Raw genomic sequence first — 27,663 nt, 5'->3', positions numbered from 1 at the left:
GAAGGCTTTGTTTTAAATGCTCCGATAAATTGCGACAGGGATTGTTGGGCCTTCTTTAGTACGGGACTTGTCTGAATTTTAAATACTATAACCGGTCTAAAAGTGTCTCAATCTGTGCAATGTGAGCCTACGAAGGTTCATTTGATTAGATCTATAATACTTTATAATCATACGATAAGTATGACCTGCGTTAGCTGATACGCGAGCAACCGAATTTGTCAGCGGTTTCTACTTCATGCTGATGCTTCACTCGTGACATCATCATTTCCAATTATCACTTGTCAATCTTCACCTGATCGTACTGCTGTGTTGCAAATCTGTCTACTTTTCTTTATTGTATTTGAATAACGGGCTTCTTATTTCGATCGGCATCGGCTAAATTCGTGGTTTAGAGCGTAATGGACTTTCTTTACTGTTATCTTCATGTATATAGTTATTACTATAAAAGTAATCGGTATACGCGCAAAAATTTAGTGTACGCAGTCTTCAACCGCTTGATACCCTTGAGACAAGGACGGAGCTGGTATGTGTATGTTATGTCGACCACCTATATAATTGCTTTCATTATCAAGAAAGACGGTCTTGCTCGCGTAGGCCTTAGTTCCAGACGGCCATGCTGACCTACCAAGGTATCTAGAAAGATTTTTCTATTCAATTGTTCGACGTCATTGTGTTAGGTGATATGTAGGTGAAGGAAGTCTGAAAATGTACAACCCTCTAGGAAAAGGACATAATATAAATATAGTAATCAACAAAAGAGTCCAACGAGTTTTCCTGCATATACATTCCACGTATAATAAAGACACTCAGTGCTCAATATTATGTATATATATAACGAATGTAAGCTTTTACAGCCGTATAATTACAGGGAAGCGAACAGATGATACACGTAACGTCTACCACGGTACTACTACGTTACTAACGTCTACTACGGTATCGGCCGTATGCGTGAGTAACCCCCGTCGATACTGACCGTTGATGTTTATAGTGGTACCATTTGCCGCCCATTGAAAGCGGTAAATCAAGTGGAAAATCCCTAAAATGCGATATTTCTAGCACGGCAGTGAACTCACTCTAGGTCCAGTTTAGCCGTTAGCGTTCAACGGGTTTCAGAGCACAAGATCGTGTTCTCTCTAGTATATGGCAACGAAGGATCAGGAAAGTTTTAATATAATATTTACGCATCGCTTTACGACTATACTGTAGCAGCGATCTGGAGGACGAAACCTCTCTACCAGCCAAAATTTACTTTGCCAGCATATAAGCCTGTACTGCAGTGGGCCGTAGCTGTAGGCGAATGTCTGTGTAGGAAAAAGAATGCTGACAGCTAGGATGAGACGGCCAGGCATCATCGGCACGCGAAGGTATGAGTGTTCGTGCGACAGAGTAAACTTCGCTTGGGTCTTCCTGCGGTTCACACCTGTTACCTTATGGCAGGATAAAGCGTCCATCCTCTATGAAACGAATCCATTCTATTCGGCCAGCTGTAACACTATGAATTGTACCAGGCAAAATCGTTAACATACGCAAGTAATAATGACGATGTCCATATTTTGAACTATGGCGCCACAGTGGTGAAGCCATCGTTACGGCTATACAGTACCGTCCCAATCATCTTGGCCGCTTCTGTTGGATTCTACGTTAATACCGTAAAGATTTGCGTTTTCCTATATATATATATATATGTGCTTGTAATGTAATAAATGCTATTTGTCTCGATCGATCATTCCTCAAAGCGACGTATGATATACAGCCCACTCCACAGCCGAAAACTTATATTGACAGTGTGGTATTCAAAGTTCACGCGAAGATCTTCCTTGCTGTCACATATTTGACGTGCTAATTCAGAGCAGGTAAAAATGCCTCAAAACAAGTATATGCTAGAAGTGACGACAATGATTATTTGGTAAATAAGTTAAAGCAAGAACATGTCTAGTTCTAACCTTAGGGCAAACCGATTTTAAGTCACAGACTTACGCGTGAGCCCAGTGAGCAACATCTCCTAAGACATAGAGGTATACGCATCTAGGCTAGGTGAGCAATTGAACCGTAATAAATACATATTTCGGGTTTCCATCTGGTCCTGCCGCCTAGTATCGCATCAGGCGATCGGTCCCCGTCACGAAACGAAGTCTACCGACTAAAGGTTTTGAACCTGGACCACTTCAAATAAATGTAAGTTTAGTATTCAAATACGTCACTGCTGCTCCATCATGGAGACCAGTTTAGGGTTAATGATGGATTTAAGCAAGGAGTCACACTAACCTCATCATCTTCGTGAAGTATTTCACAGTGGTATAACTTTTCTGAGAAATATTGTTCATCGCATATTGAACCTGGAAAACGAGCACAAACACAACATCACAGAAACAAGCTTAAAGATGAATTGTTTTAATAATTACGCATGCATAGCTACTAGTTTTACTAAGTTAACTTAACTCATCAATGTCATTGAAACCTAGAACAAAACTAAAGTTTAAGTGCTGGACGAAAAACTCAAAAGTATTTATTCCTACAAACTAGTAGAGGCAGTTAGATAATAACGTGAATCCGAATGGAACATGTATAACACAAAGACACACTTATCCACATACAAAACAGATATATTTTATATATGTAAGTTTAGCTTATTCTGTACGGTCTCATTTACATATTTGTAACGTAACGAATAGCTTTTTTTACGTACAACAACTGCGAGTAAGTCCCGGTATACCCCTTTGGGGTACTGGGGGCATGGGAAATGGTACAGTTTAAAGCTCCGCAACTTCGTTGCAACTCAATTGCACAATGCAACGAGAAACTTTTTCCCGTAAGTATCGCATGAGTCACTGCGATTCGAGCGGAATACTCATTCGTCAAGTCTTATTCGAATAGCGATGATGTGGTGCTGGACCTTCGTCCTTTAGAACTATTTCTCTGCTGATGTATGGTCGTGCAACGTGACAGGAACGTTACACAGATGGCAGATAGTCAGCAAAGGACCTTAGGAAAGAACCTATTTTCTTATGTAGATTACTATTTGCGCTGCAACGGATCGCTAACATACTGTCTTGTTTATGCATTCGAGAAGAATCGCAGAAAAAAGTGTCTACTATTCACGTATCTTCCGAATTAGCTTTGTAAATATGTTCCGTTTCATCATGCATTCGCGAAGATCGACGCAAACCTCACAAGCTTAGGCGCGCTAGACCAAAATGTTATTATGCATACATACCTGAATCAGGCCGCAACAAATAATCGCGATGATCCCAGAGAAGTGTACCAGCTCGGCTGTCAAATAGGCCATATAGGCGAGGCCAATAACAGCTAGAGGTTCGACCACGCGCACCTCATTCGTGTAAAGAGTGACCAAGGCCGTCACAAAGCCAAATATGCCTCCGATAGCAACTGCCCCCATCGACACAGACAAGAATGCGGCTATTCCGGTCAAAATCTGAAAAGGAACAAAGATAAATCAAAGCAAACTAACGCCAACAATGTCAATGCTCCTACCGATCTTTCTGTCACCATCATGTCGTCATGCGCTGCCTAAATCAGTGGTCTTCATTTGCATAGACGTCGCAGTATTGACCTTTGTACATATCTGCACAATAATAAGTGTCTCCTGCTTTTTCAAACCGATTTTATAACGTATGAGATAATAATCATTTTTGAGACATAGAATTTTACTAGGAGATTAGCGGTAACGAAACGATGCTTGTATCCTATGCGAAATTTCACTTGTTCCATCCTGTACGCCTGAAGTACATTGAAGTCAGTCACATCGTCGTGTGCATATGGATAATTATTTGTGTGTGTAGCGCCTTTCGAACGAGTTTTTTATAGTAGTCATGACAGACACGGTGGGCAAATCTCTATCAATCACAATATAAGGCCTGTCGTTAAATTCACGAACAAATATTAGCTGAAATTTCTCGTCATAGGCATAGAGGGTACGCCACGCTGTTCTCGTCCAGTAACTCGCTCTTGGTCTACGTACTTTTACAGAATGCAATACAAAAATCGTTGCACATCTTGCGCTTCCTTCGGTCAAAAGGCGCTTGGACACCCTATAGGGTTATCATTTCCTCATGGGCGGGCGGCATCGCCCTATTCGTCACACGTATTAGCAATTCGTTTTGATAGCAAGGATACAACATCCCCGCTAAAGATCGGCTTGCAAATAACTTTGTTATAACCGTACTTTTTAGCGATGACAGAGTTTCTTTCGTATGATGTGTACACATGCATGTACATCCTTGGCAATAGATCGAATAATTTAGAACGCGTTAAGTGGATAATCGACTTAGCTAGAATTCGACAACATGGCGCTCAGTATAATTTTCGGAATAGATAGAAGTTTGCTGAGAATGATACGAAGCACATTTTAGAAAGCATGGGATATATTTGGATGAGAGCGTTAAATGAAGAAAATGAAATCTGCACAGGGTTAGACTCGAAAATAGTGTTGGTATAGCCCTCTTACTACTGATTATTACACCCGTACTCTGATTAGCAGTTATGAGAATTGTAACAGTATTTAGTAACACGCCAGCCATCGTGCCCTACTATGTAACCGCAGCTCAATGAAGCAAGGCTATTATTTAAAAATCAAGCAATTATTTCCTCAGGTCCTTCAGGACATATCGTGAACAAGAGATGTTTTTTTTTTGGGGGAAGAGTCTGTGCTCTGTGCTCCCGTCTATACGATTTTGAACCCTGTCTGTTTCAGCTATTCTTTGCCACTTCAGAGTAGAAGAAGCCAGTAAAAGGAGTCGATCCACCTCCGGATCAGCTGAGTACTTGACTTGTATTTCCCTACAAAACGAGTAAATTAATAAACATTACTGCAGATCAATTGGTTGGCTTGTGTTTTGACGCTGGATTCATGACGAGTATTTCAGGTTGCTTACACCGAATCATAGGCAATATTCTTGACCAGAGTGAGTATTATTACACTCCCCTATCATAACCTATTCAAACTTATCCCGAATATATATATCTCCTTATTATATTTTATTATATGTTTTGTGCATATATATTTATATAACCGGCAATAATTTCGCTACCACGGTGTTTAAGTTTCCGAAGTAATCTAAAGGCATTGCAGCAGACTTGGTCCTTCGCGAAATCCTAATAGAGAAAAAGGCGTCCAGGATAGATATTAAATAGCCTGAGTAAGTAAGAATTAAGATTCCGTCCTATTAGAGATGACATTGTTCGTACTGTCCTGTCCTGTCCTGTCCTGTTGAAACCGTTCACATCGAAAAGCTTTAGCTTTTTTTTTTTTTTTAAAAATTGCTTGTCGTCCCGCCGAGTCGATTACCTTCGATAGGTACCGTGACGGAAAACACATTAATCGATAATGTATCGCCTTATTACAGAGAAGCCACACAAAGTATAGCGACTGAATAAAAAAGCAAGTCCTCACACAGAAAGAGGACATACATACATACATAGTCTAGAAATAACATTTCTCTTATACGTACGTTTTATTCATTACCCTTCTATCGTCTGTTCATGATTCGGAAGCGCTATTCCGCTTTGAAACGTTTATCGTAACTTCGCTGCATAGCAAACGGATTTAGTTGATAGTTCTGTTTCAGATTCTTAGTAAGAGTGTCCGCTTTTTCTTTTGGTTTTCGCAGATCGACGCTCTGACGATTGACGGTAACATCAATTAGTCAACGAACTTTATATATAAAACTTAATACGGCTTTCGCCCAGTATCAAATACACTGACTAAACGTATGTCACACTACATAAAATAACTATTACTCGTGAACATACTTTAAAAATTTACTAAAAACTCTATAGTATAAAGTACTTGGATTAGCTTTACGAAAATTTAATAATTTACAAACAAATCCATATGAAATTACTATAGATATGAGCTACAGCGGTCGTATAACACGCTTTACGTCGCGCAAAGCGTCGTATGTAGCGCTCTCCTGTGAGATATTCAACTGTATATGTTACATTGTACAGTGTGTGTAACTAAATAAAAACACTATTCGTTTAATTAGTTGTTATTTAAATGAAAATGACAAACATGATACCTGAGCAATATATTAAGATAAATGCACAGCTTGGCAGAATATCGAAGTAATACTATTAAAAAGTGTGTGAATCAAGGTAAAGCGCTGCCCACCGGAGAACACAGGCAGAACATAGAAGTTTTGTACCTAGAGATAGTTATAACGGCACGGGCACGTCGATACGCCCTTTCAGAACACAGAGTTTATGACTACATAGAGAATGAAAAAAACACGTGAAGCGATGATTTTTTCAAATAAGTTCCGTCACCACAACTTGCGCTGGCGAGGCGAAACGCAGATTCGAAATTTGATAATTATCTGTGTTTTTCTGTTTTACGTTTTCATTCATATATATGACCGAATTCGTTTCGGTAGCTGCTTTCGCATTCGCGTTAAATTTGACTTATTTCTTTCTTTCCTTCTTTGTTTCTTTCAATCTTGGCCTCTTTCGATCGTAAGAGTTATTTCCTATTCCCGTATGTGTGTATGTTGACGTAAATACTATGAGTCTGACGTAGCGTCTTTACCGCTTGTAGCGTGACCTCGCTTCCGTGAAATGAGACCATCATGTTGTACACAACCACGGTTACAGCATCTGCAAAGGAAGCGGCCGATCCGACGGGTCAACAGAGATCCCTGTTTGTTTCGAACGAATCTTTATCACGAACGCACTATTAGACACATCCACTATAGTTATTTTGTGCGTATTCGCAGATGTGCCTGTCCACTATATATATAGTTTGGTCGAATCAACAACATTGGTACAAATTGTGTTGGTGCACCAACACTATGCCATAATCGTTTCTAGCCGGAAAATGTGAGCTGCTTATCTATTTGAGTGCCAACTAATGTGAGTGACAGATACAGTAATTACCGTTGAGTAAACTCTCTCCGAACACAAGGAAGTAGAGCACTTTATTGACACCGACTTCTTGAAAGATTGCCAGGACAGCCACAGGGTCCACAGCCGATATGAGCGACGAGAAAACGAGTGACTCGAGCAGGCCGAGGTCAAGGCCGCCGAGCCAACCAAGCTTATCAAGGACGAACAACGAAGGACCGATAGTGAACACGTTGATCAAGGTCCCCTGCAATTGCAAATCAAAAGTCCATCGATGGCAGTAAATTCAATGAGATATTTCTAAAATACCACTGGCAGATATGAGTTATATTTATTATATATACTTATGAAACCAATGCAGTCCTTGTGACCTGTAGTATGGTCATAGTTAAAGAGGAAGTACAAAAGGTGCCGACTGAAGATGATTGTAAAAAAGACTTATATCAGAAATCTTCTACTGTCCTTCAGTGCAACTTTCCTTATGGTCGAATCTATCCGACCACAGGCCCGATAACAAAGATGACCTACTGATCCAAATGGGACAAAATGCAATAAATCCTTTCTTTTCGTTTTATGCTTTTGCGCATAGACGTAGTCACTTAAAGGAAAAGGCCTCTGGCCAATGTCCTTAAAACGCCGTCGCCAGTCGATAAGTTTCCCCTTGAACAAGTTCTGGCTGTTCTTCTTCCGAGAAGCATGTACGTTTGACAAATAAAATTAGGCACGGTCTTCGAGATTTCATTGTGTAGGCTTCTGAAGGCACAAACTTGATTCGCCCCTTTGCCGTTTACTCGCGTGCCTATAATCAATGAAAATTAGACGTTCCCTCATCAAACTTAGTTTACCGTGTGCATTTGAACATTCCTCGATTATATACCTATGTCTGGTTCAAAATATGCGAGGCAGATCTCATCTGCACAATTGATATATCGACAGAAAATGAAAAAACACCATGTATCCCTAAAATCTGTCACACCTAACTATAATATAACCGTAGCCATTATTCATTGTCTCTTTGCTGTTCTACTTTTTTCTCGTAATAATCAGTCGCTTTGTTAACTATCTGTTACCTGTCAGGTTTAGGTTTCTTTGCATAAACAAGGCGGTTTATGTGGAGACACCTAAACACGCTGCAGGCACAGGAGAAGCGGGCCATCTGCGAAGCAGTTGCTTCCACCGCCGAAATTTCATCTGTATTGCATCGCTTTGGTGAGATGACTAAAAAGGCCTAGCCAGAGGTTAGTGTGTTTATAAAGCATGGGAAAGAGAACTCAGATTCCACTCGATGCTGGAGGTTTGAGAATTCATATCGGGTATGTTATCTATGCACAGCCATAGACAGTGGTCTTTTCGGTATCAAATTGCGACCTCGACCATGCACCCATACAGCATATCTGGTTAACGATTTCGTTGCATTCCATACGATAGGACGGAGGAATATATACGGCTACAATGTTAGTTTTCGTGCAACGTTTTTGTGAGAAAGGTAAACTAGGTCTAAAAACATAAGCGATCACTTTTTACCAAAAAAAAAAAAAAAAAACTATTTTCATTTTTGCTATACGAATATGCCCATTTAATTATTTGTGTTTATGATACAAGCTATGTCGTTTATGCGAAGTATTATTATTGAAGAAGATCAACGCAAATTAATACGCTTGCTGAGTATAGGGTGGAATTGTTATGGCCTTCATTTAACCAACGTTGGGCGGAGGCCTTCCAAGAACCACTGGAACAAATTGTGCATCCCTGAACACGTGTCCTATATGTTTGCCATCAAAAGTTCCTTTCGATGTTATCTGTTAAGCGAAACGATCATAAATAATCAAGATCTCACGAAGTCCACAAGTGTAAAGCTTACGATATCGCAGCTATATACGCTCATCATTGTAGAGTGCAGAGGTCATCGACAGCACTCAAACGCAAGAACCCACAGTCTTCTCAAGAATCCGCCTAGATATTTTCAACGAAGTAATTTTAATCAAAATCAAAAAATGTGTTTGCCTTTTTTCCGTAAATAAGCTTCGGTTACAGATTTATCTGTTTAATGGATCGGACGCCTCTCCTGCGTCGATTTATTTGGCATTACTATACATATATGTGCATTTTCGAGCTTGAATAGAGGACAATGGGTACGAGCAGAGGAATGAGGCTACTGCAAATATAAATTGCATAGGGAAGAAAAAATTGTATGTAGAAGTTTCGGTATAAAAATACGTATCCATAAAGGTACTGACAATATAAAACTATCGAGTAATATATTGCAAGCGACGATACGCACAGAAACATAGCGATTGGGCGCCTTTTGAAGACTTGCCACGCGTCTGGGTTTTCGCCCAAATGCGAACCCACACATATGCTTGACTGATGTGGCTTTATAAACAGAGGATGGCTGCTACCTCTATACATTGCTAGGACTGGATAACCCAATTCTTCAGTTCCCGCTAATGGGAATGGCAAAAGGATACGTTTGTTTAGCGATAAAAGTTCGCTACGGAGTTTTATTGCATACTTTCACATATGCCATCATAATGCACGATTCGTTTTGTAACTTCGATCATCGTTCAGTTTTTTACTTGAATTGGTTCATGTTTTTCAAACACCTAAAGTTAGACGTCCCTTTTAGCCTGCTAAGTTGCAGTCGTCGTATTATCAGCTTTATACAGCTTTATACAAATCTAAACCTAAGTAGATTGTAAGGTTAAAGAATATCAGCTTTCGCTACCATTTATCGAAGAGAACATAATCTGTCTTTCCTTCATCAATATACTGCGCGCAGTAAAGCGGTTTCCGTTGATCTGTTTGGCGGCAGAGCTTGAAAGCCTTCGAGGGGCCAAGGATATGATACCTTTTCGACAACAAACGAGCGTCTAATTAATTGAAACAAGTTAGAGGCTACACACAAAATCGACCCTCTCTCTACTGCCGCTTATATATACGAGGTAAGACTTTTCTAAAATAGAACGGGCGACCCAACCATATCATTAAGTAAACCTGAAATCGCCCTAGGTAAGGCGCGCTACAAATAATATATTTTGTGAATAAACCAGAACAAATTTGAAATCTTTACGTGTACGTAAAAAATCTAATCGCCATCTATAAAAGATACCGTTAACGTCTAAAAGAAGACTGTGGTTTTCCAAATAGCTTTGTGCCGAGCTTATAGTGTACCAAGCAACTGTTAATGCAATGTGCCAGCCAATACTGCAAGAAGATGAAAGCTTTCTCTCTAGAAAATATTAACTTAATTTATTATCTTCCTTAAACATTTGTAAGGCCGTATAGCGCGTAGCGACGTGTAGATTGTAGCCAATTGGCTTTAGGTGGCAACCTAGATCCTCGGCGAAGATTACCTTGGCTATCGCGACCGGCGTGGTTCAACGAACTATGTTCGGGACAAGTGTCTGAAGTGCTCGTGCAAACCGTATTCAGTTAAGGGAAATGTTGAAAAAGAGGAACCCTAAACAGGGAGGCCTAATTATTCGATGTTTTTTAAAAGCAGTAATATGACGTTCATACCTAAGGATGTTGTTCTCAACGATTGCTACAAAAGTATATTTTTAAGCGTCACATAGATCGGGTGACATTCAGAACCTCGAAGCCTGATCCGGTGCTGGAGACAATCAGCATTTCCTTACAAATACTTTAGATCTCAGAAGTCTTAGATCTACATATGTAATTAAACAAAACTGGGAACGTGCATTTGTAAGACACACGTTTCGGTAACAAGGTAACTTTGATAAATCTGTCCAGCGTTCGTCAGCAATCATAACTGAGGTATCTGTTATAATCCCCTTCATCTCATGACTTTTCCTCTGACACACGCAATGCCATGGTTGAAGGGGGTGTCGAAGTTGGCAACCTTTGTTAAGGTCGTATTTAGGATCCGGCTGCAAAAGCCCCAAATGGTCCGAACCTATCCTTAGTCAGAAGCAATATATCGGCTGTTTAAATACTTCGATTCTTCTCGGGCACCTTTTCGACGTTTTACTGTGATACTGGTATTCTACGATATCATCAGCTTCCTGATCGCATCGGTCCTACTGTGTTAAAAATGCTACAATATATGTGTGCATTAGCCTCGTCCTTAAGCCACGTTCGGTATTGAACTTGTTACTGGCTAACGTTTTACAAGGTATTCTTAACGTAAATTTTCCAACCAAAGTAACACTGGTTTTGTAGATTTGCCCTCTACAATTTGTTTGAATACTTAGTGCTGGCCTAACATTTCGAAAATTTTTACTCTGCCAACTAGGCATCCCTTGTAGATAGGTCGTAGTACGTACAATGAGACTGCAGAATTCGCGACAGCGGCATCTTGTTAAGTGGAATTCAGAATTCCGTAAAGGAAAACAGAAAAGGCATTCTACAAGTCGGAAAGGTGTTAGCTAAAATGTTATCTAATACACCCTTGTGTCGTCGGGGCCGTGAACTAACCGCTAGAGCGACGTCTACTAAGTTGGGCTTTCAAGATCTTTTAGCACGCTGTCGTTAGAATAGTTTAATCCTACGATGATGATATGGTACGACGACTGAGCCAGCTCAATGAATGTAAAAAAATAAACAGTTCAAAAATGATACGTTGTGCCTATTTTCGCTTAATAAGTTGGCCTTACGGGACTGACGACCTTCTAGACAACTTTGAAGTGTTTCTATTCCTAAACGAGCGATGTTGGCCTGCGTCAAAATAAAGCTTTTTGTTACACCGAACAGACTTCCTTTGAATATGTGCGCCAGGACGAATTGATGCAGAGCTCATAACATTAATGAGCTTCGCTTACACTAAATGCATAATGATGCACTAAAGGGCTGCCTTTAGCGAAATGATGTAGGAAAAACTTTTTCGTTGTTGGCCTGGAAAAAAAAAACACTCTGCGTAAAGTTCACGTTTAGGCTGCGTGAAGTTATTTGTTCACCTGAAAAACTACGCATGAATGTACTGTTGAAAACTTGTTTGATTCTGTGGAACTTGGGTTAAGACCCAGGTTCTTGAAAAAAAAAAGTTAATCGATACGCTAGCGTCGTCAACAACGCTAACCTCAAGAAGATATATTTGCACTCCGAAATCATGTAAGACCCTTGATTAATTAAGCGTTAATTAAGATCACAACAGTGAGGCACACAACATATGATTAAACTATTCAGATAGAACATTGAAAGCTTTTCCGACTCATACGCTCCAATCAACATTCAGCCTATAAATCTGTTAGAATTTTCCAGTATCCACTGAATGTGCCACTGGAGTTCTTAAAAGTCCCAATTCTCTGATGTCTTCCAACGTCACAGACACTTTTTCCCACTAAAAGGCGAAAATTATACTTTTAAAGTCAACTGTAATTTTGTTCACTATGATCTTGTCTGTTGTACGATTTGGATTAAGTTGAGCCATTGAAATGTTTCCGAAATGACGGTGACAAGAGCTAAAGCAATGGTAATCAAAACTCGACCGCTTGAACTAAGTTAGAACCATTCATTAAAACTCTACAGCGTAATCTTTTGGTGGAAAAAAAACAGTTACCGACTACATTCTTATTGGATCTCATCATTTCGCTGTACAAATCTATGGTTTCGCTTCCAGGGCGTTTTCAGCTGGTCTTTCTCCTCGAAATTTACATAAAGAAGACCTCCATTTTCGACTAAAATTGTAATCGATCAAAGTTACTGTATGTCATTTCTAAGTTAAGTATTTCCACGCATGCCTTGCTATTATTGGGTTTAACTACGGTATACTATGACCCACGTCATTACGAAAAATATTTTTTTTGCGAATAGAATTTGAAAACAGAACGTACCGTTTTACTCTGAAGGCCTTTGATCGATAAATAAGAGTATGAAAAATACCTCTGATTTTCTAACGAGTCGAAAACAGGCGCCGAAAAATATTTGCCGTCAGCATAGCTTGCGAGGCAGAGAATTGTCAGGGCTTTACCAGATAAAAGGCAAAGAAATTTAGAACATAGTCGAGTTCACGTTCGGATGCGTGGTTACGTTTGCTTCAGGCCGATTACAACCTCGAGCTCCCTGTTTTGGTTCATACTAGAGTTTGAAATTGGCTTCATTCTTCCTCTTCTTCTTCTTCTTCTTCTTCTTCTTCTTCCAAGAATGCCAAGCGGCTACTTTCAAGGTTGACCTAGTCGAAAAACCCTTTAGTCGCCGCAAGCGAAATATCTTTATGAACACGCCGCAGGACGCATCTGGGCACACGTACTATGTGTGACAGCTGACACGTACTATGTGTGACAGCTGACACGTACTATGTGTGACAGATTATCGATCACCTCAGATGTCTACATATGTACATATGACTGGAGTAATTTTGTTCCGCTCATTATTATCATCCTTATTTTATGCAAGTTGCGTAGAAACAAAATGTAAGGCACGGCTAATTTTAGCACACTCGTATGTCAGACATTGCGACTTAAGTTAAGTGAATGTATTTTATTAGAGAAAATAGATAGGCGGACATAACCAAAGTGTCAGATTTTGTTAGCACTGTAGTAGCAGGATTGCTATTCTTCTTTTCATCAAGTTTCGCTGGGGCAGACGAAAGATAACGTACTGCACTGCGTATGGCCCCAGATAAACTATTATCATAGCATGCCGCAAGACGTGTCTACAGCGCTTCCGAGTGCGTCTGCAATGATCGACTCTCATCCGCCACGACCGCACAATAATTACATATATATACATATATATATAGATATATATATATATGTATATATATATATATATACATATATATATATACATATATATATATATATATATAATGGCGACGCAACGGGAAGTCGACACATTCTTCGGTTAACCTCGATCATTAGATTTTCATCATTTTTTTTAATTATTAAATAAGAGCTTCTCTCTCACTTCCACGACCCCAGTTTTGAAGTAATGTTCGTTTAATTTCCACATACGATATTACGCTCCACAGAGTCAACAAGCCACTGGTTAATATATAAGTAGTTTTGGGCCCGTAAACTTTAATTTCCGCGCAGCTGATGTCTGCTAGAAATAGCTAGCTCGTTCGAGTGAGCTTGTATTAGCTTTTGTACAAGGAGCCAAGCAAACTTTGATCTCAAACAGCTGCCAACATGTACCGTAGTAGGGATAATGTTTTATTATCTAATAACGTCAACAACGACATCATCAAAGCAAACATGTGCAGGAAGCTTTACGGATTACGCATGCAAAGTATTTCTGTTAGTCGGTGTGTAAGTAAAAATCAGTGAAGATACAGGACGAATATTTACTGTTACGGTTTCGGGAAGCTTCTCCCGAGTTGTTGACCTGTTTACTCTCACGGCTATTTTTATATTATTCCTCCTTGGAATCAACAACTATAACAAACACTCACAACGACAAGCATCCTCAAGAGGCTTATTAGGCTTAGGGTTAGTCCTACATCACTCACCATAACGGCGTAAAGAAGAATCGTTCCGATGTTTGAGAAAAATGAGTTGTCGTATAGCGAGTACGAAGACTCGAGTACAATGCTGAAAATAATGCAAAAACCGGCATTAACTTAACGTACCGGCTGCAGCCATGTATTCTACGTGAACACATATCCTAGGGTTATCCGCTAGCGTGACGACCTACACTTGGAGATGCACGACTGCCAAATCGCTCTAATTAGGGAAAGATTAGGAGCAGTAGAGAAATTTGTTAGCTGATTTGAATGGGGCAGTAGAGCGATTTGAGGTATTTATGCGAGCTACAATCTTCTTTTGGTAATCCAACAAATGTTTTTATTAAGCGGGATCTCATAGCTAAACAGGCCATTCAATTCAGGCGATCTTTCCAAAGGCCTTTTCATCCCACCTCGCAGGGAACAACCCGAACCTAATTAAGGTCCTATCGCTTTCATAAATTCTTGGCTGACGGTTAAACTGTAGTGTCTCAGTTGTTTTCTGCCGATTCGCATACCTACAGTGATTACAGCAGATGAAGTCCCACTCTGATTCGTGCGTTCCATGAAAATTTAGTCCGCGCTCTGGTCTGATGTCTCCCAAAACACCAGTCATCTATCATGCGTGCGTTTGTTTAGACGCAATAGAAATCTGATTTGAGCGGCAATCTCGGTATATATTTTTACGGATGGTGATCTCCGATGATTAGAGAAGACAGGACACCACGCAAAGACCTGAACAATCATGTCTTCCTTCCTAAGAAAAAGCCAATTCATGAAACTGTGTACACTCTCGTTTTTTACTGGAGGTGTCAATCTATCGGCGCAATTTTTAATGAACGTCCTATCATAATAAAAATGAGCGGCCTATAATAACAATATCTTTCCGAATACGTAACTGGCTTTGGCTGAGTACACGTACCGAATTAGTAAATCCGAATGCGAATTAGCAAAATAAACGTAAAAGGAATTTTAACTAAAACTGGGGGATAGACACAATGTGAAAACGGTGAGGACATGGTCGGTGGATCTTTTTTTACATGTAAAATAAAGGCAATGTTGTAACAATGAGACGAACACATAATCGCATTAGCATATATCTTAGTAAGCTACCCGCTTAGGTAAAAACATGTTCAACGAGCGCTCCTACACTCTGCTTGGCGGCACCATATCGGTAAAAAAGGGTTGTGTAAGCTTGGACCCTACCACATAGTACTGCTAAATGCTTGCCCTCGATTCGTGATTGAGTTCTAATCCCGCCTATTCGGTCCCATTGAAGGTGACAGGGCATTATAAACAAAGGCCCGCATATACAAGCCGGCCATGCAGCCACTCACGTTGTCCTTCGATACCCACGTGAAACGTGTTCAGCCATTTACAACCTCGGGTCATTTATTCATGGAACTTTCTGTTGCAAAGGTTGAACACCAAATTCTGTGGAGGCGTGCAACAATATTTATTTCTTCTTATTTTTTATAGTGACGTATGGCACATGTGCACTGAAGAGCCACAAATGCTCTGCGTTATGATGAAAGTGAGCGTGAGATCAACGTAACGCAAGGCTCAGTCGGAAAAGAGGCTAGGTTATGCTGCCAATGATACTGAGGACCCAAGTTCCAAAAACAACGGCAAGAAATTTCGTATTCATCCAATTTAGTATGAAACAATCGAATATACTCCATACACAAAGTTAGGTAAAACAGAAGGTGTGGAAAAAACCTGCAGTCAAAACGGCAAAGAATGAGCCTATCCGAGAGGGAATGTTACATAGCTAGCTTATTAAAATTGATTTCATCTAGCCACGGCACACAATTATTAGAAAGCAGCGATTTAAAGACTCAATTACTATTGTTTAACGTTAATTTAAACAGCGATCGGCCCGGCCATTAAACCGTCTACCAAGAAGCATTCTCTGTTAGCTTCAGCGTATCGCACAAAGACATCAGTCCTCCACAGTTCTGCAATAGTAAAACAAGTTTAACGGGATATCACGGTCACGTTGGAGTCTTCTGTTAATTTTATACTATCGTCACTACTGCACTCGACTGTGACATGTCTGCTAAAAATATAATGCAACAATTACGTATTTGATTCAAGTCCACGGATTTTATTAGGCAACGTTGCCATCAAAGGGGCGAGTAATGCCTTCATTTACAGACACACATCAGAACGCAGCTGCTTAATTTCATAAGGCCCCTCCAATTAAAACAGGGCCAAAATTACCGGGACTACTTGCGCCCTGCTGCTACACTCAACCAGCTGTGCACGAGTAGTTCATGAAGCTCCCTATCAGGCATCTTACACATATGATTTCTACGTTGCTGGCGAACAATCTGAGCATACAGTCCCGTCGCAGACAATTCGTGCTTTTCTGAAAGGAAGAAATGCGGATTGTTTTACCTACGATATACAATACTATCTTATGCTGCTTAATATTTGTATTGGCATCCAACCTAGATCTGACTAGTGGCCTTTGAGGAGGGCTCTCGTAAAGCCCAGTACTGTGGGGAATGAAAATGTGTCTGGACGGAACGGATTAGGTGCCTCACTTGGCTTTGAATTCAGACAACTAAAACACCATGAGGTCGGCTCACCTCGTTTCCAGCACTCTATTGCAGTTTTTTGACAAAAATAAGCGAAGTATACAGGGAGAGTTTGTAAACAATCGGCAGGTGCCGTTGTTTCGAAGGCAACGAACGCGCCAATGTCTAACATAAAATCTGCAAAATCGTTACGTCACCAGAGAAATTCAACGCGTTTGCCTTTTCTAGTTGCTGGAACGGCAACGTGTGCCAAAGCCTACATGCCGACATTCGTATGAACATGTTTAGTCGTAACGTCTATGGTGTGTATTTTTTGCTTCCGTACGATATAAGTTAAGCAGCGATTGGCAACAATTCGAGTAAGTGATAGGATCGCAGCTAGCCATGTACGAGGAAACAGGACGTCGACCGATGGAGACTATCAAAACTAAATAAAAGGAAACACTTTGAGCCATCGAATTTTAACGAACGACTTCTATTTGAAAATGTTGTGAATGTTTTTGACAAAAGGCGAAGACCCAGACGGTCGAACGATAGCGTGAAGCGACGGAGAGGTTGGCATAACGAAGCTTTCCACTGTATCTATGCGCCCCAGCTCCTATAGCCGTTAAAGGTAGAAGGTATATTCGATTTCTGCATGTCCATACGCATTTAGACTTTGCATCGACAACTTTTTCTGCCCATACGGAAAAGTAATTAAGCAGTCTAATTTGTTCGACGCGGTGCGGTTTGTAATGGGGACACGGGGGCTTACTCAGAAGGGGTTTAGTGGTTTCAAGACAAAGCGGCAGTGTTGGATGTGAGGTGCTTTGAAGCTTCTGGTATTTATACGATTTGGAACCCGTCTATCTGGTTTTATATCTTAAACTAGTTTAGCTATGAGATGGATACGTCCTTGTACATTCAGAGAACACGCCGCATCTTGAATGTAGTTAAACATGCGAAACTGCATTGAGTCAATTCTGTTGCAGTCCTCCGTGCGGCAATGCATCAATAATATCATCCGAGACTAATTACACCCCTTTTTTTTGGGGGGGGGGGGGGTAAACGCGTTTGCCCTTGATAAACCATAGGGTGTTTTATGTACGATTCAGACCCTGTTGGACCCTGTGTCGAAGCGTATTGCAACAAACTTCTCTGATCGAACTTAGCGTCCATCTGAACGTCCATACCGGGAGGTTTAGACGGAACCTACTATGCTGTCAAAAAGTAGCGGTTGATTGGAAATAACTTCAATATTGCCTTCCAGAGTCGTCTAGAAGAGCACGTAACTTGCGGAAGTGTTGTACTCTGTTAATTCAAATCGGTTAGGTGGTCCAATCTAGTTGTCAATTTGGAGTAATCAAGAGTATTGCACCCAGGCTATCCGACAAAGCGTTAAGTTCGGTAAGCATATTCCAACTGAATACGAGTTTCTCAATTTTAGCTGTAATAGAAGATTGAAGCTACGGACCGATAGCTTCTAGAAACGCTTTACGATAGCACTGCCCATGACAGCGTTAGAGAGAAGTAAATAAGTAAAAAAAAAAATAAATAAGAGTAAAAAATTTAAAAAAATAAGAAGTGAAAAACAGTAAGTAAAAATAACATAAATCGTAATATCCGTGCGATCTCTTCTGTATTGTAGTTGCCGACTTATTATTATTATTATTTGAATTGTTTCAGATAGCCAATTTCAATCGAACAGAATAAGATACAGAACTTTACAAAGCACCTTCTTGCAAGACAAAGCAGGACAAATGGTTCGTAGTATAAACAGATACAGAAAGCGATTGAGTCTAGAATTTACGAAAGAACCGTGACTGACCCATTTGAGAATGCATTCTTGCCAAATTATGTTAGGATCTATGTCACTCAGATACACTGACATTAAAACGGTTGTTCTAAATATGTCCTAAACAAGCGGCGTTAAAGACACGTACGAAGTTTTCGAGTTTGAGTTAAAGGATAATGTAAATGGAATAGGATAATGCGATTAGTCCAGTGTAACTTTGCCATTGAAGTTAATTGCAGTACTGCTGAAAGGTTTCAATTTTGTGCAACTACCTAACCTAAGTACCATAAACATTGCAACGCACATTAACACATTATAAGTGTATCGTTGTTGCTACAGTCGCCGACCCTAGTCCAGTTTTCTGTGAACTACAATAAACTGAATGAGCTCAGCTGAAATTGCCATGTTTTCTTATTTCAACATCGCATTTGCCATCACTTTGGCCGAGGTAAACCTTTACGTAACTTTCTATCACGTGCGAGTCTCCTTTAAACCTTTCTTACTTACATTCACACACTCAAGTCTATTTGCCTTATTGATCCTCTGTCAAGGCGTATCCGCAAAAACCTCATAATTTAAGCCTCACTCCTGTCAATTTCATACTAAGAAAACCATCACATCGCTGTCCAAAGCATCACTATTAACTGTAGCCGTACTTTAAGGACACGCGCCATCAAACTGTACGAGGCCTATGTGCGGCCAATTAACAAATTCAATTTCGTTCATTTTAAGCCTGTCTGAGCTAGTTATGCGTCACGTGTTCGGATATCATTGGCTGTTACTAGACAATCGGAGAACAAACTTCAGAATCATACTGGATACAGAATAATATTGAGCCTTCCTACAGCAGGACCAGCCTATGGTTCTGTGGTTATTAGGATGGGGTTGATTGCGTGAAAAGTGCTCGCGGCAAGAGGAACAAAGGTCTAACTAAATAAGGAAGTAATCGTACCAGACTGCAAAAATTTGAAATACTTTACCACGATGGATGGTTTGCGTTGGGTTCAGTTATTTGCGTGCTAGACAGAATAAGAGTACGCTGCTGCAGTGGAAATCTTGTGGAACGGAAGAACACCGTACCAACCGTACGAACGGTCGCATTTGAATTTTGTTTGTGGCTTTTCTGGCCTTTGTGGCTTTTGTGGCTAAGCTGTACATGCCTTCACTGATTTACTGGTCCGCGATCTGTCTGTGTCATTTCGTCAGTTATAATGTTTAGATACACAAATATATAGTTAAGCACGAGGATTCAATTTAGTTTTTTCTGTCTTCTACTACAACCTAATGAGCTAGGGAGTAAGTGTGACGGAGTTGTCACGCCTGTGATCCCGCTACGTGCATCATCTAACGTTAACCAGGCGTATAGTGGGCATAACATGTCTGGTACGTGAAATGCGTTCTTTTTTAAAAGTGGGTAAGCTTGCTTATGCAAGACACCAACAGCAGATTGCCTTGTTAGTAAGTAAAGAGCTCATCAGAGACGTACGTGACTGGATAGATCCGTTTCTTTTGATCGCTTTGTATTCTACAACGACAGGTTAACAATCCAAGTCGTCCTTGTGAGCCTATACCCAACCGGCATGTAACTTTTTTGACCTAAGTTCATACGTCTTTTGCCAATGTCTGCTGCAAGTAAGGGAACTAATGTATATCCCTTCCCTTTATAGAATAATCTCTAAATAAGTATACTTTCTTGACTCTATTTTCATGCTATGGCTTTAAAAATACATAGATTGCTTTTCACATGTGTACATGTTCGTTGTGATCAGCTGCATCCGGCTAAACGTTTTGAGTTATCGGTTACGCAGTTCGTTCAGGGCTTGTACAGCCTCAACCGCTGAGCAGAAATGTGAAAGGATCTTCTGTAGAAAAGATTTAGTCCAATGAAATATACCATTACGATAGATGGGTATGACAGATTGATATACCAAGGAGGTAATAAGGTTTTTTACATGCACCATATACAGGACGTCTATGTTAAAATTTACGGCATTTAAAGGAAGTAAGATATTTACATTAAAAGTAAAATGTCCGATGAACTTACGGTGGTAGCAGGTACAAAAAGAACGTGTCTGGTGAAAATGCCGGGAGCGTGTCATTATTGCTGATGCTGAAATTACATGCCACGGCAAGAAACATCATGAGAGTCGCTTCATCATCACTACTTGTTTCAGACCGCACAGTTTTTATCAAAAAACATTTTCTCCGCTTCGACATCGCGGTGCATTGTAGGAGTCGCCGCAGAGATATAATATAATTCAGTACTCAGTTCTTTAACAAACGGCATAGAAAAGGAACCGGTAGCGTCCTAAGAGGTGTTCGACAAATGGCAATTTGGTAGATGAATTTATTATATTATGCTATCAGTGTGGGAGAGCTAATGCTCTGATCTATAATACCGATCATACATTTTTTGACATCGGATAGCTTAAAAAAAAACTAAGAAATTGTTATAACGTCTGATACTTACTGAGCGATACCACCAACCAGTGTTCCCAACACGATGAGCATGCTGGAACAACAACAATGAGACAAATCGATGTAAAGTAAAATACAGACGGAATTGTTGACGTTCTCATTAATACATCAGTGACTAGAGGCATAGCAAATTGTCTTCAGAAGCTGACTGAGAGCGCAAATGGAACACATACCATGATTCAGGAATGATTGAAGACAGGAAGTTTGCGTGATGGAATACTGAAGATACAAGACATCGACACAGAATTCATAGAGAGTTCACGGTTAGAATAGTCATTGTCGCCCTAGCCATGGATAATCTGATCGATAACAAAAATATACAGATCCGTTATAGCGCAACAGAGAGGAGTTGGAACACTTACAAGATGAATACCGCACTTCCTTATTAGAAGTTTTTGATATGCTTATAACGGTATAGATCGTGATCTTGTGTGATCGTAGTCGTCTATCTGCGTATTGCTAAAATAAACCTATTCAGGCCCGCGGAACTGTGTGGTACTAATTAGCTAATTGTCAATCCTGTATTGTCTAACCATATCGGTTGGTAAATTTCAACTATTAATGCCATTTGCTATAGATTTCATAACCAATTGCGATTTTGGTTGAAAAACATTTACAGATTAACACATACACTGCGGATAATAAATATGTCTACGTTTCAACGACCACATGAATTGTACCTTTCAAGTGGTGACGCTGCGAATACTGTATCATATAATAAACACACTCATCGCGGAACTCGAGTGGTGATACGAACCGCTAGAAAGTGTACGTAAATTAAGCATGCACCTTGGATGCATTGCACGCACCCCGTGCGGATTATAGACAGGGTTTGTTTAAGAAAGCACGCAGACAAACTCTGCGTGCTTTCGTAGACAGCATTTGGTTAGTCCTGGAAGTGTCCATTGGCTTATTGATACGTTTTATAGTGTATTTAAATCTAAGAAAGCTGCCATCCATATAATTATTGATATCCTTTACAATTTACCACGCATTTAGTGAAGCGTGTATTACGTCCCCTGACTCACGACATTTCGGCCGAGATTTCTCTGACCGAAAGTGTTTAAATATTAATCCCGTCTTTATTTGCAATTATTATTATTATTTGCAATAATGCAATTGCCTTTATGCATAGGGGCTTACTGAAGCAAGTAACACTGACCGCGAAACAGGCACGACCAAGATATTACATCAGAAACGCGCACAAATTTAAACGGAACACCTTGCCACGGCGACCGCCTAAAGAAAGATTGTATGCATTGTTTTGAACATTTGCCACTAGATTTTGGAGGCATGTGTGTGTTATGTAATTGTTTGTCCATCTGTTTCAACGGCAGGACGCCAGTACAAGTATGGTGAGGGTATAAGGGAACGGATGTTCCTCTTCGCCATACAAAACATGCTTGAAGGAAGGAATACGCGATTACCTTTATTATTATTCCAACTGAAAAAACTGATACTTTATATTTTTTACGATGGGAGCGCGTAAGGAAGGACGGAAGATTTCTTACGGATGACAAAAACAATCTACAAAATAGAATGCGTTATTGCCCTGTAGTTGATCCCTAACACAGTAATCTATTTTAGGAAATTTCGCCTAACCGACCATTCGCAGAGTTCTTCTGCGATCGTTTACTTCAATACTTATTCAGGTGCGTCATCTTATTACCGTCAAGAGCAGTTTCGATTTATGTCAAGTATTTATATACAAACTAAATACCTTTTCTTCAATTTAGAAATGTTGCAACGTCGACAATAAGCGTCGAGGGGAAGAAGATGCCTGTCACGTAAACCGATGGGACTAAATCTTAAGTTTCCCCTTGCTGGAAGACCAACTCCTAGGTTATATTATCAAAATGATTTTTTCGGCAGTAAATCACAGTGAAGCCCACTGCGTATTTCAGTTGCATCTGCTGTCATAGTCTCAAATGGTAAATGCAGAGAGTACTGCGAAAAAACAGGATATTTTGCGGCCAAAGTGACTGGATTTGCGAGTGAGCCAGAATGACTTAGATTCGCCAGAATGTGGAACACTGCGTGCATGTGAGATATATTTCCGACAGGTTACCCCAAGAACATCGATCATTAGATAGTAGTAGTAATAATATTCTAATTGAAATACAACGATAGACCATCGGTGTTCATGGTTGTTCCGACGCGGAGGGTTTTACTTCAAATTACTTTACTTTTAAGTTTACTGCAGACTCAACGCAAAACGTCCGTAGTCCTGGACGCTGGTGCTTCTAAAATATCGAGCTATAACAAATGAACAAGATAACAAGGTTTTCCCGCAATTTGTTTACTTGTGTTGCGTTGGCTTGGTGCTGTATCATCGCGATCTATCTAGGCTAGGATATCGCTCTAAATTAATCTTTCGTCTCTGCGATAAAAACGTGGGAATGGGGTCGGCTAAGCTCTGTCTATCACCCCTAATTTTCTAGATACAGTAGAACACACGTAGATTACAAATATCAAGCACATTCGCAAGTGTGACGAATTATGTCAAAAACCAGATGCAATGCAAATACGCGGAGTGTTTTTTTCAAAAATGTTATTTTTGAATGAGAGAGGACCGCGTCCAAACGAACTCCGGCTTCAGAGTATCGTGCAGCTGCCAGCTAGTGTCCCTCAGAGTGTAACCTAGAAAATTACACTTGCTTGCCTCGAAGAGGCTGAAACCTCATTTTTATCAGAGGCACCCCCGAATAGGGTTGGTGTTTGGAGAGCAAATGTTTAGCAGTTTGGTAGGAATATTTCGACCCGTTCAGTCGAATAGAAGGACAAAACATGCATCTAAATACTACCTTTTGGGGAGCTGAATTCAGATCTTATCTTACTATTTCGCACTACTCAGTCAACTGCATTATTTCTAGCTGTGAAGTATCACACCAGTAGGTCGAGCCTTGCCCGACGACATTCTACCCCGATCCACCATGTCACACTTCACTCAAATTATCAATACGTTCGGTTTTAGCAGTTAAGGCAGAAGATTTTAATTTAGCAATGAATCGATACGGCCGTATTCCTTTACAATTCGAAGCTCTCTGTCATAGCCCTAGTTGGAAACTAACTAATTTTTGTCCTCCCGTAGTTCAACTGAAATATTCAAGACTCTAATGTAACATAGAAACAAAACAGACCAAAACAGTGGTGGCCATCTTCTATTTAGTAGCTTAGTCTGTATCGCGTGTAGTACAAGAAAATTTATCTACTATTCATCAACATCCGTGGCTGTCCGATTGCTCCGAGCTGCGCAAGACGTCCTCATTCAACAAAAGCCCGTGTGCTTGTATATCTCTGCATCTGCGCAGGTATGTAGGCGCCAAGTGTGCCATGTACCATCGCCCGAATAAACAGTCGCCACTAGGCAATACCATATGAAATATGTAGAGAAGCGTCGCTGACAAGACATCCCGAATCGAACCATCACTGAATAGTCAACTACACTCAAAGGCGGGACTTGACGCCACGTGGCCACCAAATACGTCACGCTAGCCAAACGCATCTTCTCCATCCTTCGTACGGCTATTGAAATAGTACCTAATGCTTGATATCTTTTAATTAATATGTTGAGCTGGTAGTACTCGACTCGCATCGTTTAACAATCGCACAACAGTTCTTGTCAATAATATCTGACAATTCTTGTTCTACGGTCTGCGCTTGGCTGTAGCACTAGTTGTCACAGCTCCGAGAGCCTTATTGATACCCGATTGACTGTGCCGGTCCGGTAAGTGCGAAAATGAGTGGAGGCAAAGAGCGAAGCTTATAATGAGGCCTTCCTCATTACCGTTCTATTTCGGGCAACGCCTGCGTCAAACGCGTCGCCATTCATATTCTTCACGCTTCAATGTTTCGCTGTTTGCCCCCGCCCGCTCATATTAATGCACCGCTTGACATTCTCCAATTCGTGATGTTAACAAATAACGGCTGGATGCAGTGAGATAAAAATGAAAAAAAAAAAACTGATGATGCCATTAACGTGACGACTGTCGTTAGGACACTGTTATATACTGCTTCGTAGACTGTAGCATTATCTATCCATATCATCACCAGTATCTATCTATATCTATATATATATTCCGAGTTTCGGTATCGGGCACAGTCAGTCAGAAGGACGTACAGTATCGCATGTCTGCCAGCAAATAGTGTTTCTGTGGCCACTCTTAGAATTTCATGTTATAGGTAAACATATTTGATCAGTTCAGATCATTCGTGGGAGACCGCTGTCAAGCCGGCCGCTCACCAGAACCAATATTATAAGCTGGTGTTATATGCTTTCCATATTTGTGCCCTCTTACTAGCGAGAGTTAATAGATAGACGGGAAAGCATACGATGCTATGCATCGAACCACTACGATGTCGGCATGGTCGTCAATAGGGAAATACTCACTATATTGGAAAGCAAGATACCATACGGTCGGCGATCAACACTCCTCTACCTACCAATGCGAAGTTCTACACTAAATAATGTTATATATAAATAGTGTCAATTGACGTTATACCGTGTTATTATGTTAGTCATACCCAGATTTCTAATAGGCCAACTCGACTTCTTAGTTTTCCCAGTCTGAATAAAAAGGGTCAAAATTTTATAATCTACATATACTCGCTGTGGGTGCTTATCACTAGGCCGCAATTCATTACATGAATGTCACATTTCAAACAAGAACTAGTTTAGCACAGCTCGACAAGTCCTGCCTATCTCTACCTCGTCTACTGCCCATTTCACATACCACAAAGCCTCTGTATTCTAAGACCAATGAAAGCTTCGGCAGCAGGCACAGATACGGCTGTCTATGCTTAAACTATCTCATCAAAGTGTTAATTGAAGTAGCGTCAAGCCACTTCGCGAACGCTCACTGTTATAAGAGCTTCCCTAATCTCACGCGTATTTCAAATGCGCATCAGGCCAATTCCGCGACAGGGCTAGCCCGATCGCTGCGCCTGATTTCCGACGATTTCTAGTCCTAGTTTTCTGGGTGGATCTGGTGACTGTTAACGAAATATATCTACCAAACAACACAAATACTATTAAACAGTCAATCAGAACGCGACATCGCCCCATAGGTGCTAAGATCTTTGTATGTGTACGCACAAACGTACCACGATCGCCCAGATCCTGGCGCCTTCCGCAGCAAGTGCATAATGCATATCTGCCACATTTCATCCATAAATTTAAGGACCTTGTGGTTTGGCAGGCCGTACTGAGCGCTCGGACTTATTCAGCTTGAGATTACGAAAATTTTATGCTACGCAGCGACCATTTGAGTGAGTTTATTGAAGGGTGTAACTATTTTCAAGTTCGTATGATGTTTCAATGTTAACAGTTACGTAAACATTTTTAAACTACTTCCTAACAGCGAAGTTACATTTTTGACTCGGTGTAACTCTGCTGTTCAAATCCGATGCTCTACGTTACTAAAAGACCGTATCATTCATTGAGTACGAATGCTAGTATCATGTTTACTCTAATGAAAGCGTATTTATCACTTATTAAACTTATTTAACATCTAAAAAAAGAAAGTTCAACTGATCCAACTACACGCAAAGCACATCTAAGGGTCGAAATATAAAAATATTCTTATCGAAGAATTTTACTCATTCGGTACTTAAGGGTACGGTTAGGCATTACTTTGCGTGTCTAAGTTCAACAAGTTATTATATTACTACTGAATTACTACTGGATGATATACAACTTATTGTGTAAGAGATGCCTGATAAAATTTCGATTAGATTAACTTACCATATATCGAAAGCTAATTCCTTAACTTTCGATATATGGTAAGTTCATTCCTTTATATATATGTATATATATATATATATATATATATATGCAAATTAAGTTTAGCCTCACTTGTATGTAGTTGCTTAATGGGCCACAATTTGACTCGATCCAACCTGTACATTACTCGTACGTTGTGCGCAATACCGACGTTTAGAGTTTTACGAAAGTGAACCACACATGGCATTTTATGTAATTTATCGTATTAAGTCGGATCCCTCCGTTTTAATTTCCGAAATGTCGGTTTCATTCCTTTGAATAACGATACATCAATATTTATTTTTTTGCCCCCAAGGCACACAGGTCCAGACTTTAGAGTGTCGAGACTAATGATCTTCACAAGAAGTGCTCAAAACAGTCCGATTACAAAAGGCATGTTTTTTCATTGAATAAGTTTTTGCTCTTAGCATTTCTTTCATTAATAGCCAAGCTAGAGATGCACTCAGGAGCGTCAGGATATCACGAGCGATAGTATTCGACCCCCAGGTAATGCTTCGATTGCTTCGTCGTTGGACCACGTCTGTGCCCGCTGTTGATCTCATTGTATACACCTCCATTACTTCAACTCATCAGGAAATTGCTTCAACAATTCCTCCGCTCTGGTATAAGGCATTATAAATCCTACGGAAGCGGCCCATCAACGAAGAGCACCCGACTTAGCACAAAAAGAGAAATTACAGATCATTGTAACACGAAAATTTCTGGTTACCGTGTATTTTGTCAAATGTTGTTTAGAAATGATTAAACATAGTCGATAGTACATCACGAACATTGGCCGTTCGGTGGTGCTGACCCGTCGTAGTAGACTTACGTTTTTCGCCAC

The 27,663-nt window shown here is 40.3% G+C and overlaps 1 protein-coding gene across 8 annotated transcripts in view; it reads right to left on the bottom strand.

Moving 5' to 3' along the window:
* The window catches only part of LOC111248951 (sodium/hydrogen exchanger 4-like), a 101,818-nt gene that overhangs the window by 26,169 nt on the left and 47,986 nt on the right, over nt 1-27,663 (bottom strand). For 7 of the 8 annotated variants that reach the window (XM_022802101.2, XM_086988197.1, XM_022802098.2 and 4 more), the window contains 8 exons: nt 21,232-21,277; nt 21,051-21,092; nt 20,625-20,690; nt 14,270-14,351; nt 6,892-7,105; nt 6,545-6,612; nt 3,215-3,433; nt 2,266-2,336 (listed from right to left, as the gene is read on the bottom strand). In XM_022802101.2, coding sequence (XP_022657836.1) covers nt 2,266-2,336; nt 3,215-3,433; nt 6,545-6,612; nt 6,892-7,105; nt 14,270-14,351; nt 20,625-20,690; nt 21,051-21,092; nt 21,232-21,277 — 808 coding nt within the window. The remainder of the gene's footprint in view (nt 1-2,265; nt 2,337-3,214; nt 3,434-6,544; nt 6,613-6,891; nt 7,106-14,269; nt 14,352-20,624; nt 20,691-21,050; nt 21,093-21,231; nt 21,278-27,663) is intronic. The other variant, XM_086988200.1, reaches the window with a different exon arrangement.

The sequence above is a fragment of the Varroa destructor genome, unplaced genomic scaffold, assembly GCF_002443255.2.
Source record: "Varroa destructor unplaced genomic scaffold, Vdes_3.0 BEIS01000004.1, whole genome shotgun sequence".
Taxonomy (NCBI): domain Eukaryota; kingdom Metazoa; phylum Arthropoda; class Arachnida; order Mesostigmata; family Varroidae; genus Varroa; species Varroa destructor.
Note: the sequence above shows the minus strand (reverse complement) of the source record. Positions and strands in the feature narration are given on the sequence as shown.